Raw genomic sequence first — 15,479 nt, 5'->3', positions numbered from 1 at the left:
TTAGAACATGCCAGAATTACAAGCCCTCAGTTAAGAATAGATATGAGAAGAATTATTCGGCCCATAAATACAATAGTAACATGTAGATTTAATGCTGTTAAATCATTGTAACCTTTCTGCTTAAGATGAAAAGAGAAAAAGGGAATATATGTTCTGGTCCATAATTCCTTAGAAATAGAAATGCCTGTTGGCTAAATCGGGGGAGGGATCCGAGTAGCTGCAGCTGCGGTGTACTTCTGATCATTTGCATTCTCCACCTCCTGCCCTTAATTGCAGAATTAAATTGGTCTCTCATTAACATGGGAATGTTTGTTGTTACAGCGCCTGCTCCCTGCCCTGCGCCTACATGACTGTTCCAATGTAATGTCAGTCCCTGTTGGGAGCCTCCGGAGCGGGCGCCAGCGGGGCGGGAAGGGTTGTGGGAAGGGACTTTCTTTACCTCTTACAACAGGTGCCTTTGTCAGCGCGGCTCGGAGGCAGCCAAGGAGGAGCGGCTCGTAGCCTTCCGCTTTGAACTTTTTTCACAAGAAAAAATAAACCCACCCCACAAGGCAATGAAAGCGAAGAGGAAGCGGTCATTGAGAAGCGCTTCAGAAAAACCTGAGCAGGATTTAGCATAGCAGGTATGATTTCTGTATAGGTGGCACGGAGAGCCATCTCGTGAGCTGGATCTCGCTTCAGGATTGGAATCTAAAGTATTTCTACTGTGGGAATTAATTGGAAAAACCTGCAAGCCTTTGAAGACAAATTTTAAAAAACGCACTGTAGGTGCATTTCAAGGCAAAAAGACCTTTCCTCCTCCTGCAAGGGTTAAGCACGATCAGAATCTGCTTTACTCTCAAGGATTTAACCTCAAGTGCTGCATTTTTTGCTTGCCATAAGCCTATTAGAACTCCCTCTGTTTCCTAGCAATAACATGTCATTTCCCCCCCTATTTAAGTGAAAGAGGTGTTGGGTTTTTAATCCTGTACGCTACAACTGTTGCTCAAGTTCCCTATTCAAATGCAAATAGCACCTGGTGCTATTTAGATACCCGTGTAATCTTTGATAAGGGTACTCCAGGAGCACAGGAAAAAAGAGAAGAGCAAGGTGGGTCTGACCCTCTTTATTCTGGAAAGCGAGAGCGGAACCACATGCTGCCAGCAACCTGAACTGGAAATTTCTGCCAGATTTGCTGCATCCAGCACATGCTCTTTTTGGAGACAAATGCACGGGTGAAATGATTTCTGCTTCTTGAGCAGGTATGGTTTTTCACCAGGAAGAACAAAAGGCTTCCAGAGAAGGTAAAAATGTAGTGGACGAGTCTAAGCAGAAGTGCTGATTTGGTTAGGAGTTTTAGCTTGTCCAGGTCTCCTGAAAGGAGTTTCTTTTGGGAATATTTTGTTTATGTCTTCAAATCACTTACTGTTTTCTAGATTTTCATTTGTAGGTTTGAGAATATTGATTTTTGATTATTTTTTCCAATTTTTTTCCTAATGTTTCTTCTCCGTGTCAAATAGATGTTATTGTAAATTAATTGGAAAGTCAGGAGCGATTTGGAAGGCAGCTACACTGTTTAGGACTCCTAGACAAGAGATACCATATCACTTCTTGGTTAAAAGCAAACCAGTCCCAGATTCAGGTTGTAAACCTACTGTGGAAAGTTTCAATTGCATAAATTGGTTTTATTTCACTTGGGGAGGTGCGAGTTTATTCAAGAAGAGCTTACAGCCTTCATTGCATGTTGCATGGCTGTTTTACCCTGTTCTACAGCTGGAAACTGAAGGACTCCTTTTGGAGGGTTGTGACTCGATGCCATCGTCTTCCTGCTAAAATCAAAGCATCTACATGGCACAAAATGCAATTCAGATCTGTGTAAAAGCCAAAGTGAGTGTTTTTAAAGATTTTAAAGGAGACTTAGAAACTTGTGGAAAATTCCAAGGAATGGCTGAAAGAAATCATCGTTACACAGGTCTCTCTGAATTTACAAATAAGCCAGAAGAAGCAATTAATTGGAAAGTGAGACTCTGCTAACAAGAATATCAGCTTTCGTGGGAGAAAACTGGATAAAAAGAATAAACAATTGCTACAAAGTTCGAGAAGAACATAAGTGATTCCAGTCCTGCTGTCAAGCACTGACGGATCTTTTCTTGCTTAATACTAATCTGGTTTGGCTACTGCTTTTTCATCTTCAGCCTAGTACTGGAATTAAAACAGGTTCCCTGGCTTTCACTGAACTTCAGCAAATACCTTTTGCAAGTTGGGTGTTGGGAGTGTGAGCAGGTGTTTCATATGTGCATCCCATGATAATATAAAAGGCACCCTCGAGAGAAAAACCCACACGGGAGCTGATTTGCTGGGTCATATTTTCTCTTGTGACACTCCTTCCTCATTAGCTTCTTCAGGTGGGTGTGAACAACTGACACGGAACTGAGCCAAGGTTCAGCCTTGGATTGTCAACCCGCTCTGGCCGCCAACGGCAGCTTGCCGGCAAAATGATGGAAGAAGTCTCCATAACGGTGGCTTACGATGCCCATGTTTTTAGCCAGCTGTACGATGAAGACTTGCTGGCCAATCTGGTGGCTGTCAGCAAACCCAAATCTGTGGTAGGTGTTGCTCTTGATCCTGTGCCAATAATGCTTACGGTTACACTCTGTCCACTACTTCAGTCCTTCTGCTGAAAGCTGTTTATGATTTAGTTTCTCTTTTTATTACTTTGTCAGAAATTTGCTGTCATGCGTGAACAAAATGAAAACAATGTATTTCAGAAGAGATAAGATTATTAAAATAATATCTTTCTGGGCTAGTAAGTTCAGAAGAAGGTGATTTGCTCGGTAGGATAATAGTTAAAGTAATATTTTTGAAATAGTATTGAAATAATTGAAATAATAATTAAACCGGCAAATGACCGAACTTATCTAACCATGGAATCAGCCCTAAATGATGTAAACACTTTCTCTGTCTTAGCATGTCAGTTAAAAGTTCAGGCAGATGCTCAGTGTACGCCAAGGATCTGGGGTGTAGGTCACCGTCATCACTAGACCGAAGAGAACCTATCCCTTGTGTGGGAACGGTGACTTAACACTTTTTATACATTCTTAAGATATCAGCATAAATATCTGTAAAAATGACTGCTTCCTTCTTTCATAAATAGCATGTATCTTTATGCAAATGGCAGGTGTAGTGTGGTCATCTTCCTCCCTCATGGAGATCCCAGCATTTGCAGGGAGCAGCATTCACGTCGGTAGTTTAGACTCTGAACAAAGTTCATCTTTGGTCTCAGATTCTCTAGATGAGCCCATGCGCGAGCCAGTCCACCTAGAAGCAGTCAAAAAGCAGTCTTTGAAAATAAGAAGGCATGAATAGGTGCTGAGCTTAACAGATAGTTAAGGTACAGTTAATATTTCAGTTTAAATACAAATCAAGCTAATTATTTAGCAACCCAGTTAAGCATTTGTGTTTGCAGATTTTGGTCTGTGTATGTGTTTGTATCCTGGTAGTTCCCTAAGCTGTGACAAAGGGAGGTGTTCTCAGAAGCGGAAAAATTTGCTTTATTGCTACCTTGTGTAAAACCTCTCTATGCTTATTTCCTGCTTGGGTTTTTCTGCCTGCCTAGGAAGGCTCGGGTGCGTGAACTCATCTCCTGCATCTCCCACAGACCTCTGCATCTAAACCAGAGTTCTGCCCAATCCCTTTTCTTGTGATGTCTTCTGTCTCTGCCCTCCTCTAGGCTAGAATTTACAAGGCCCATTAGAATAGTTCCAGCTAATAGGTCTGGAAATCCAGTATAGAGAAAACAGAGTACTTAAATATGACCTGGTTGGAGATTGGGCTCCAAGCAGGCTTTAACTTAACCAGCGTGTTAGTAGTCACATACTTTTTCCATGCTGAATATTTTTAACTACGTGGCATACATTCATTCACTGTCCGGCCACAACCGTCCCGCTTTTTCTGCCTTAGCTGATTGCTATGGCAGCATTTATTATTTTGACGAGAAGCCCAGAGCAGTATCTTTCCTTCAGACAGGTACCTGTGTTGCAATAGGATTAACAGGAGCCAGGTGCTGCGGAGAAGGTACCTGCCGGCGGGCTCGGGGAGAGGCCCTTCTGTTGAGCTCCTCTGAGCAAATGATGACAGCGGGGTTTCCTGGAGGCCTCCCATCCTGAGCTGCTTGCGTGTTCTAGAGCCGGTACTGCAGTTGTTTAGGCTAAAATCCTTGTGGTAAGAAAACATTTCATGGACGGCTTACCCTGTAATTTAAATCTTTGAAAAGTGCTGCTTAAACGGGCTCGATGATGGCCTCTTAAGTTTTGTATAGCTTTCGGAGCGAAAGTAACGGCCGTTGCGTTACGTATCTCTAGATTCCTCCAGATCAGCTGCAGGTGACTGGAGGAGAAAGTAACTGGTGTCAAGAGCACCACATCACAACTCCGGCTGATTTTTGCCACTCTGAAAATAAGATTAAATAACACTTTAAAAAAAAAAAAATTCTCTATAAAGTAACTACTTATCTCCTAGTAAACAGAGATACTTACATGGAACGACCATGGGAGGACAAGTATCATTATTACCGTTACTTATACAAGATCTGAATGATTGACTTTAATGTATGTGTTCCTACCTTTTTTTTTTCCCTGCATCGAACAGTGTTAGCATGTTTCAGTGCATTATGTACTAGGAAATAAGTTAAGAAATGTGCTTTTTGTAAGGTTTACATAGGAAATATTTAACTACTCTTTTAAATGGTTTTCAAGTATATTAACTAAGCAAATAATGGTGCAAACAACCTGGGGAGGTTTAAGATGAAGCTCAACAGGACTGTGATAGGATTAGACATTGCGTGGGAGCCTGCACTGCAAAGGGACGGGACCTGACAACTCAGTTTCCTTCAGTTCTCTGCTGTTATGTTTAATCGTGGGACAAGCTGCCAGCTGGGATAAGTTGGGGCAAACCCTGTTGACTCTGTCCTGGTCATTTTACCAGATTGTACAGAGCTACATACTGTATGTAAAGTAATGTTCCACAGAAAGAATTTGCAGAGTTTTCACTTACTCTAAGAGTTTATGTTACTAGCACAGGTATTTTTACGATCTGGGGTTCATCTGCTTGTTTGCAAAATCCAGGTTTCATGTATTTTAAAAGGAGTTTCTAGTATGCTGCTCTGCTTGCAGAGAAAAGTTTTAAAAAAAAAAAAAGTTCCTTAAAGGCTTTCATCCTGTTCTGCAATTTGGGTGCCAGGATGATATCGTCGTAGTTCCAGAAATCCTGCAACTGGTAATTCGTTATAGTTCCTTTGGGTTGTGCAATAGGTCAGGGCGGACAGGAGTCTCTCTTGCACAGAGGAGAGTGCCATGTGTTACGACATGAAGTGGCAAAGGGTTAATACCGAAACCAAACCAGGCCCAGATGATAGCTGTTGTGGGTTGCTGATGCTTAAGGCCAGCCCTTCGTAACCGTCCGGCATGTCCAGTGCCACGCAGGTAATGAACTTTGTGAGGAAGATCAGAATTATCTGCTGTTATCCAGGTCCCGTCAATTCTAGTCGTGTTTTTCAATGGAAAATGTGCATTTTTCAGTAAAAGCATAGCAGGGTTTTTGTAGCATTGCTTTGATGCACATAAATACCGGACAGTTAAACAGGATGTTAGATGATCTGAGATAAGTTTTTGTTAAATATGCTCTAAAGCAACACTGTATGATAGCAATCCTCCAACATATGTTTTAATAAAATTAGTCATATTGCATTGTGACCATGTCACATGGTTGTTTTGCTGTGTGGTCTTGCTTTCAAGATTTCAAGTTATTCTGAAACTAATTCACACAGACATGCAAAGCAGCATATAAAAGTGGACTGCTATGTAGTTTGTGCAAGAATTGAGTAACTTTGCTCTAGGGAATTCCGATTCTCAACTTATCTGCAGAAAACTTGGACCCAAGGGGTTATAAAACTGGTATACTAAGTGGTGTAATCCTCTTAATCCAGACTTGAAGGACATTATTCTGGAAAGCTTCATTATATTTTCATTTGCCTGCTTGCCTTGTGGTCAGCTCTCTGTTCAGGGGAATTATCAGCCATTTCAGAGAAGTAATTTGTGGTTACACGCCAGCAGACTCTGCCATAATATTTCTAGGCTCTCAATTTGCCGTTGAAGCCAAACCGAGGAAGTTCAAAGCAGATTGGTGAGCTGCAAAGTGGGTGAAAAATTGGGTGGCCTGGCAAGGAGCACAGGGCGTAGTGGTCAGTGGGTTGAAGCTGGCAGCTGGCTAAATGTTTATTGGGGTTGATAGTGGGGCTGATACTGTTTAGCACCTTCAGGCCCAGACACCAGAAGAGGATGCACCCTGTTTTTCAGACGGCAAAAACTTGCTGTTCAGGTGGCAAATGGAGGGTGGACACATGGAAAGGCAGGACTGCTGATCAGAGGAACCTCAGCAGAGGTGGGCTGAGAGGAGCTTCCTGAGGTTCAGCAAAGGCAAATGCAAAACCCTGGCTTCCTCCCTGGGTGGGAATAACTCCCATCATCTGTGCAGGCTGGGGACCAAATGTCTGGATAGCATCAGTGCAAAAAGGGTGCTGGGAGTCGTGGTGGAGGGCAGCACGAGTTGTCAGCGTGCCCCTGTAGTGACGAAGGCTAGCTGTGCGCGAGGCGGCACTACCAAGGGCACAGACAGCGTGTCAGGTAAAACGGTTCTTCCCTTCCACTCAGCAGTTGTGAGGCTGCATCTCACACGCTGAATCCAGTTTTGAGCCCCCACGGAGAAAAGGGATGTTGACAGCCTAGAGTCAGTCCAACGGAGGACCACTGGGAAGGCAGAGAGGGTTTGGGCAGCCTGAAGAAGAGAAAGCTCAGGCGGGATCTAATTGCAGTCCCCTGCCACCTGAAAGAAGGTCCTAGAGAGGATGGAGCCAAACTCTTCTCAGAGGCACACGGTGACAAGACAAGAAGGAATGGTGATGATTTGCAGCAAAGCAAATTCTGGCTCAGCACAAGGGAAGGCAGTTCTGCCCAGGGAGGCCCTGGCATCTCCATCCTTGGGAGACTTGCAAGAGCAGCATGCTCTGACTTTGAAGCTATCCCTGCTGGAGCAGGAGGTTGGTCTATATGCCCACTGGAGAGCCCTTCCAATCTAAGCTTTTCTGTGCATCTCTAATTCTGCCTCATGTGGAGTCTTGCAGTGAGACAGAGCTGGTGGCATTTGAGCTTCAGAAAACCATCTTTCCCTGGGTGGCATTGCCGCTGGCGTGCTGCTGCTTGCTACTGCCAGAGGAGAAATAAGAGATTTGGGTGGTCGCTGTTATGAGAATTGGCTCTTTCCAGCAGGTACAATCCTTGTTTATGCCCTTTCCTTCCCAACAGGAGGGATCCTGCTCTCGGGATGTCTCTAGGAGCTGTCTTGCCTCCAACCCTTCTTTCTCTGTGGGCCAGCAGCAGCCAGATTCTGCCCTGATCCTCTTACCTTGTCTTTGGAGCAGCAAAAATTCCCTTAGATGCGTATATAAGAAAATAACATGTTATTTGTTAAACAAATTATGCAGAAAAACAAAAGCTCTAATAGTTTTTGTCTTTCCCTTCCCTTGATTGCTCAAGTCCCTTCTGTGATTTTGGGAGGCAGCTGCTCTTTCTTTAACTCTTTCGATTTTTAAAAATTTTGTGTGTTCCACTCACACCTGTCATCCTTCCAGTTTCATTAGCTTTTCTGCAATTTCTTTCACCAGTACAAATCTTCAAGCTCCTGAAAAATAAAATGAGCCATGTTTATATGGAATAGTAAAAATAACATGAAGTTTTCTTTATAAAAACTCTGTATTTTTATTCTGCTTTAAGGAGTCAGCCCCCACAGTGTTAAATTCCTCTGAAATTCATCAAGATTTGAAATCATAAAGGAAACTGCTCATATAAAGCTAATTAAATGGATCATCGTATCAGACTGTAGTTTACTTACTATCTATCTTAGATTTGAGAGTGTAACTGATGTACACAAAGTTTAGTTTGGCTGCAGTTTTTCCTCAGTAAGACTTGGTTGACACCTTTGGATGTTAAAACTAAACACATGAAAATGAAATCTCTTCCTTCCTCAGATTTCCCATGTTTTAAAGTCTTGGAGTTCCAGCATATTTAGGAAAACTGGCACAGCTTCTGCAGCGACAGTGCGAAACCCCGGTACGGCCGCTGTCGTACGCAAATCCTTGTAGGCCAGAGGGCAGGTAATTTCCCTGCAATGGGTAAGATCCTGACCCCTCCTGCTACTAAAACCGGACTTGATTACAGACGCTTGTCTGATAAAACTTGCAGAGTGCTTATTTAACATACACAAATCTAGCCCTAAATGTGCAGCTTGTACACGGTGAAGAAACACACGTTTTATAGCATGGTAACATACAGCTGGCGTGTAATTTTATTCTTGTTAAGGTTTATTTGACCTTCATTGCTCCTTTGTTATTAAATATGAAAATGAATAAGTGACACTAAAATACTTCAGGCTATTTGTGTTGCACCTCATTTTTTTTCTGCTGTCCTAAGCCTTCAATGTGCAGCACATTTTTGCTGCTGTAGATTATTGATGCGGAGTAGAAACTGTCAAAGGTGAAGCCGTAGCCTTTGGTATCGGGGCAGAAAGACAGTCACGGCGTTTGGCAGGCGGGAGGGCATGGGAGCCAGCTCCCCACTGCACGAGGAGCCGTCAGCTGCTGCTGGGTTGCACCCAGCCCTGGTTTCTGCTATTGCATCAGTGCTCATCGGTCGAATGGTTTTCCTGTCTCTGCTAAAGGCTCTGTGGTGCAATCTCTGCATGACGGTGTCACCGTGTAGCCCATGTTTGGCATCGAGGTTCAATGGCATGGAAACGAGAGAGGCGGTTCACCCTGCCCACTGGTTCACAGAGGTTAAAGCTAGGCGGGTCTTTGTCTTTTGATCATTTAAGCTTCATCTCTTTCATCCAACTTCATTCCAGTAGCATTTTTTGAAGATTAAAAACTCTTTAAATGCTCTTCTGGAAAAGCATCCAGCTCTCACTTGAGTGTAACAGAAGGAGGGAAAGGTATCATTTTCCATGGTAATCTGTTAATCTCTTGCTGTTCAAAATACGTTTCAAACTTCCCACTTAGATTCATTCTGGTTTCAGCTTCCCATCTTGGATCTGGCATGCATTTTTGTGCCAGAGTGTAGCATTCTGTACTTATTTTATGGCTATGAAGGTACTTCGATGCTGTGACCAGTTCGGCTCTTTGTGCTCTGTTGTACAAACTGAGGAGCTTGAGCTCTTAAACCTCCTGCTGCGAGGCATTTACACCCTGCACAGAACAGTTCAGTGGTTTGCTCCACATCCCCTTCATTATTTTTTTTGTCCCCAAACGTATCTCCCAGGACCGGAGGCAGTATTCCAGTACTGGTCTCAGTGACAATCCAGGGTGAAGACTTTCCTAGTCATCTTGCTTTGTCCTGTCCCTGTGCATCCCGGGGCTCCCATCAGCCTTGCTGCCGCAGCCTGGCAGCAGAGTCACGTTTCTCTCGCTGCAAAGGTGGCCTGTTATGTCCTGCCCTTCCCTCCACGCCAGTGTGTTCCCAGCCCCATACCGCAATGTAGAGCCTCCTGGGCTGTGCTGATGCAGCTGCTTGTGGGGCTGTGTTATGAATGGTACAGATACAGTGAAAAAAAAAAAAAAATTTTTTTTTTAGAAGAATTATTTTGGTCAGCTTGCCATCGAGCAGTGAGGTGGGAGGGAGAGGGCTGTGGAGGAAGAGCTGGGTCTTGCCCAGCCCATGGCAGGCTGCTTTCACAGCATGTGCCTCCCATTCCCCCATGCCCCGTTCTTCCCAGAGAGCAGAAAAGTTTCCAAGCTTTTGGAAGAGTTCAAATGGTGCTTTCTTGGGGTTATTCCCATCTCTTCGTGGGATTCAACCCCAACTGGGAGCTCTGCTACTCCGTGCTGTAGTTAAGCCCTGCATACATTTTATCTGGAGTCGGCACAGTGGTGTGTTTCATTTGAGTAAGCTACTTCCAGGAATTCAAATATATGTGTGCAATTTTCTGGTCCTTCTTCCTGTTCTTTACCGCTCTTTCTGTCCATGCGTCATCTGCAGATTTTATTAACGGGACTGTATTTTTCACTTCCAAGCCACTGATGTAATGTTTGATAGTGCTGGATCCTTTATGAGTCCCAGAGGACACCCTTTAGGATATCTTTAATCTAAAATGAAAAATGTCATTGAATAATGATTCCCTTTGACTATGGCTTTTCGACCCATTTCCTTCGCTTTTTTAATTCATGCTTTATGGCTATCAGAGAGTCTTCTGGGGGTTTTGGTGGTTGTTTTTTTTTAATAAATCTACCATGTGGTAGTGAATCCAGTGCTAGAGAAGACTGTTCTAACTGTAAAGTTACTTTTATCATTCAAACCTGTAGGTAAAGAATAAAATGGGACCTACAGTTTAGCAAATCACATTGGTGTGGAACCAGTTACATTCCTATGCTAGTTATCGGCTGGACCCTTACCAGCTCTGCAGGGCGGGGGGGCGTGTCTGGGTTTCAGCTGACCAACCAAAGTCATTTGGATGGTTTGATTTGTGGTTCTTACATATTGGTAATACAGAGATTTCTTCTACTCTTAATGAATCTCTACTGTGTTTAAGGGTTTACTAAAAATGGACATTCAGTGGACTAAAGGTCTCATCTGCTACTTCTGTCAGTACTTCTGCTCTGCATAAAATCCAGCAGCCTGCTTTCCAACAGAGAAGAGCTGTTTTCTGGACAGTTCTGACTCATCTGAATCAGAATTATTTCCGGGCTCTAATTATTAATGCATATGAATAACAGTAACTTAGGAATCGTCTTGTTTAGAATATGCTCTAGAATCAAGTCCAGCCTAACAAAACTCAACAAAGAATTTAAACTTTTTTCTTCTGCATTTAGTTTTAGTTATCGTTTTATTTGTTACTAATTAATTACCTGTATTATTTTCTGTTTACTTTCTCTTTTCTTCATGTTTTAAAGCATTTCTTCTTGCTGCCCTCTTGTTGTCATTGTATCAAGAGGGAATTTTTTAAGCAATGTCTCAAAATAGACACGTTATTTATAAGAACTGAATCTTTGTGATTAAACATTCAAAATTTTGGAGTTTCTTCATGTGCTTCTTACAAAGAAGTCCAGGAAAATTGATACAAGTTTTTCTGGGCACTCGAGAAACTCTGCTTCTGTTTCTGTCATCGTTACAAGCCCCTTTCGGAGAAGAAATTGGAAATAAGTTTCTAGCCATTATTGGTTCATTAGGTCTTTAGTTTTAATGACCTTGAACATGTTGGGTATCAGCATGAACCTTGGCAACTGAAGAGGAGCAGGCAATGAGTTACTTTGTAAGGCTATATTTCAACGTTTAAGTGCAAAAATAGTTAAATTAGAATAAAGCAACATTCAACTTCTCTCCCAACAGATGAGGTAAGATTGAGACAGCCACTTCAGATCTGTTAGATACAGTAGTCATCACAGTATGATGAGAAAGTGAAGTGGGTCAAATGAAAGATATTAAGCTCCTTGAATTCTAAGCCTTCAGCTTTCTTACCTCACTTGTCTTTTCTTGTAGATTACTATTATTTATAATACATTACACCTTAATAAAGCTATATACAAACCCAGAAGCTTTGTGTGTTGTCATAGCAAATGCAAAGTACACGTATTTATAGGTGTTCTGTCAGTGTCTGCATGATCAGCATGTTCATCAACTTCGTAAGAAGCACTAAAACTAGATGAAAAGGCAGTTAATCTCCATATAGAAGCCTAATTTCTTAATTACTAGAAGGTGGATTAGAAAGTTTGTGTAGGTGAATGTGTTAGCTAAAAATATTCCGTCTTCATTGTCTGTAACGATTTTCATTCCTTTTTGAACCCAGTTCTCAGAAGAATTCAGCATAAATTCACTGCCAAGGTCGGAAAATGTATTTCAGTGGGTTTTGTCTTGTTTGGTTTGTGCTTTCATGCACCATTCAGTCTGCACATTTTGTCTTCATTGCTTCCTTCTAGCTGTGTCAACACAAACTCACAAGAAAAAAAATACATTGACTGGAGTGTTAGTTAGAGCTGGTCAGTGATGTTTTAAAGCTGTAGGCTTGTCTTTTGTGTTAAGAAAAATCCAGGTGGTTTGATTTCAGAGTAGCATCTTAGCTATGCCAAGACAAAGCTCAGTGTGTATACAAAGCGTTGTAGTTTTCCTACAAGGTAGAGTCACCAAAGTAATCCCAAGTTAAGACATCATGGGATTTGTTTGTCCTTTACCTTGGAGATCACGGAAGCTAAGTGTGTAGGCAAGAACAAGCACACAGAGATTGTCCAGACTCAGGCTGAACTTCCATAGCAGATCAGGCAACACTGAATTTCTGTTCCCCCAAAACTGAGGGTCTCCTCCTTTCCATGGCAAGGGGAATCGGACAGAGAGCTCGGAAAGAAAACGGGGCTTGCTTTCTCTTTGCAGCTGTTGGTACTGGAGGGTGAAAATAGTGGGAGCTAGATGTTGCTGCTAATATTAAACTGGCTTCCTTTTCCACAAAAGGTGGGCGTTCTCCCTTTGCAGAAGCTCTTTCTTTTGCAGGGCACTCTCTTCAGGGGCAGCAGCAGCAGCTTGGCTCTCCAGCTGAAGTGGGCAGCACGGCCACATTTCATCTTCCGCCTTCAGCCCCTCCTGCCTGATGCAAACGTCTTGCTTCTGTCAGTGGTTAAGATGCTCTTGGGATTTTCCCTGCTAGATGATAAAGTAGTAGGTCTCAAGTTCATTGGTAATTAGTCTGACAGGGTCTCGGCTAGACGTAATGGATGAGCACAGGTCTCCGCATGGGTGAAGTGGCAAACTCAGCCGGCAGTGCTAGTGGTGGTGGTGGAGCCAGAGCTGGGGCAGGAAAACGGCAGAAGGTTTAAAAACCCAAAAAGCAGCCTTGTATATACAGGTTTGCGAATCGGTACGCCTGCTTTGTAGCTCCTGGGGCTGACGTGCAGCGCTGCTGCGCGTTCCTGTCCCCAGGGATGCTCTCCAGCAGCTGCTTACACTACGTTAATGGCCGACTAGCGCTTTGAAACTCGCCTGGCCTGCCCTTCCTCCAGTTACCTGCCAGCTCCACGCCAAGGCGTTTTGCAGGTACCGCAGAGGCTGAAAGGTGCAAATATGGCAAAACCTGAAGCCTCTTAAAGGCATTGAGGAAACCTTCTCGGCGGATGAAGGATTAGAGAGGTAACAGAGCAGGGCGAGGATCGGCTATTGCAGTAAAAGGCTTCCGTGAGCGTTTCTGATGCCTTGGAAGTTGGATCTGTCCCACTTGTATTTTTGAACTGCTGATCATTTAATGTGCAGTTTTAAATATTTTTTTTTCTTTTTTACTTTAGAGTTTTAGCAGTTGTGTTTATGGAGCTGGGCAAGCAGAAGAAAGGCAAGGCTTTTGAGAAGATATGGTAAAAGTTGTGTTAGTTGCTGAAAGTATTTGATATAACAGAAGGGATTGTGGAGCCTTGAATGTAAGTGCATAATGGTTCAGCTTTAATACAGAAAAGGTATGTGTTTTCTGCTAGTGGAGTAATGCACTAAAAAAAGTAATTGCTATCAGCAACTCATGGGTTTGAAATATTTATAAAACTAATGAAAGGTGATTTAGCATCAAGGACCTCACCACACACCAGAGAAGCCTGACGGTGATTTTAAAGTGTGACAGCATTACAATTTTCTTGATGCTGCAACACAGAATTACCTAAAATAATATTCACACATAGAATATGTGTTCAAAGAATACTGCGAGGTTCTTTGCTGATGACTACAGCTTACCTGGGCGTGTAGTTTAGAGTTGTGATCTACCACGCATCCACCATCTCAGGAAGTGGACTGTTTTTTCAGTGTCGCTCTTGTGCTCGGCACGGAGTGTGACAGGACACAAGACCCGGCTTGATAGCTCAGCAGAGTTGGAATCTAGTCTTACAGTAAGACTGGTTTCACCAGTCTCGTGGCAGGTTTCAGAAGATGTATTCAGCTGGGGGTTTATTAGCTGAAAGCTGTTGACTCTATGGACTGTTCCGTTCAAAATGACGGGTTTTACAGGCTTGATGATACCAATATTTTCAGCCTGGTTACTGACCAGTTGCTAGCCTTGCACTGGCAATTTTCCCTAAGTATGATAGTGGGATAGATCTGAGTTAGTTTCAGCATCCTATAAACAAGGTTGGGAAGAGAACCATAACACAGCTTAGCTACTTTCTGTACTTGGGAACAGGTTGTTTCTTTGCTAAGTGATGCAAAAAATGACCGGGGACTTCCACCTGAATTTCTGATTCTGTTGTCCTGGGGATGGTGGTGAAGTCTGCCCTTGTCTTCCTGCTCGCCCTTTTCTTCTATCGCTGCCGTATGCCAAGAAATACATCCAAAGCTCTAAAATTACTGTGGGCAGATCTAAATCAGAATGAATGATGTACTTCAAAATGAGGGAGAGCTGAAGGTCTGATTTTGCATAGTCACTGGGGATATGTACAAAACCTTTAGCACCAAAGGCTATATACCAAAAGGTGTATGTCTGTAAGACACACAAAATCACACGGAACTGCTAGGTTATTACAAATGGAAGAATAAATTCTGCAATGGAAAAACTGCTGCTGCTCATAACAACTGAGTTTTACAGAGCAGGCCTTGTCCCAGATGGCCGGGCAGAGTGTCAGTTCCCCCATATCTGATCCTAACATCTGGCCTTGGGATACACCCGTAGTTTCATTTAGCCTATATAGTCTTTTGTAGCAGAGGTCTCGTTGTTCAGGCATTCTTTACATTATGTCGGATAATAAAAATGACCTGTACGCAGGTATTTTCCATCTAGCATGTTTCCAGTACTTGTATCCTTAACCACAGTATTCCTGTTGACCAGGGCCATTTAAATGCAGAATGGGTGCTTGCTGACAAAGTGGGTATAGCTGTTTCCTTTCACGGTGTGCGTCTCGCCTGTAGCTGTATGCGAGAGGAAGCACTTCTTGTCGGGGCGAGCTGCTAGACATCAGCCCCAAGTACATAAAATGATCAGCCATTTCCAAGCACTGCTTTTAAGCCACTCAGGGTGTCTCTTTTTTTGCTAAAACAAATAGAGTTGAAGTGGAAAATAAGCGCTCCGTATCTCAAAGTGAAAATGAATTTTTGAATGCTGAAAAACAATTTGGGGATCTGAAAAGGAGTGTTTTGAAGAATCTCTGCCACAAGGCAGAACATCGTTTCCTTGAGCCTGGTTTTTTTTTAGCTGCAGATTCCCCTGCAGTCAATATATGTGCCTCTCAAACACAAGCACTGTGGTGAGTGTAAAAGTCCGGGCCGGTGTTTAGAGCCGGTGTTCAGGGAATCTGAATTCCATTCTCTGTTCCTATGTTGCTGCTGGATTGCTGTATCATGAGGCTTATTGAATATCTGTTGGTCTCAGCTTACTCTTTCAACTTAGTTAACTGTATTGCTAACTGAGCCTAACTAAGCAGATCTCTGAACGGCAGGGTTATGGAA

General features: G+C 43.0%; 1 protein-coding gene across 1 annotated transcript in view; it reads left to right on the top strand.

Moving 5' to 3' along the window:
* Positions 1 to 2,474: 2,474 nt before the first annotated feature.
* The window catches only part of LOC104627752 (rab GTPase-activating protein 1-like), a 34,240-nt gene continuing 21,235 nt past the window's right edge, over positions 2,475 to 15,479 (top strand). The window contains exon 1 of the mRNA XM_010296107.1: positions 2,475 to 2,585. Coding sequence (XP_010294409.1) covers positions 2,475 to 2,585 — 111 coding nt within the window. The remainder of the gene's footprint in view (positions 2,586 to 15,479) is intronic.

Source organism: Phaethon lepturus, unplaced genomic scaffold, assembly GCF_000687285.1.
Source record: "Phaethon lepturus isolate BGI_N335 unplaced genomic scaffold, ASM68728v1 scaffold55581, whole genome shotgun sequence".
Classification (NCBI taxonomy): domain Eukaryota; kingdom Metazoa; phylum Chordata; class Aves; order Phaethontiformes; family Phaethontidae; genus Phaethon; species Phaethon lepturus.
Note: the sequence above shows the minus strand (reverse complement) of the source record. Positions and strands in the feature narration are given on the sequence as shown.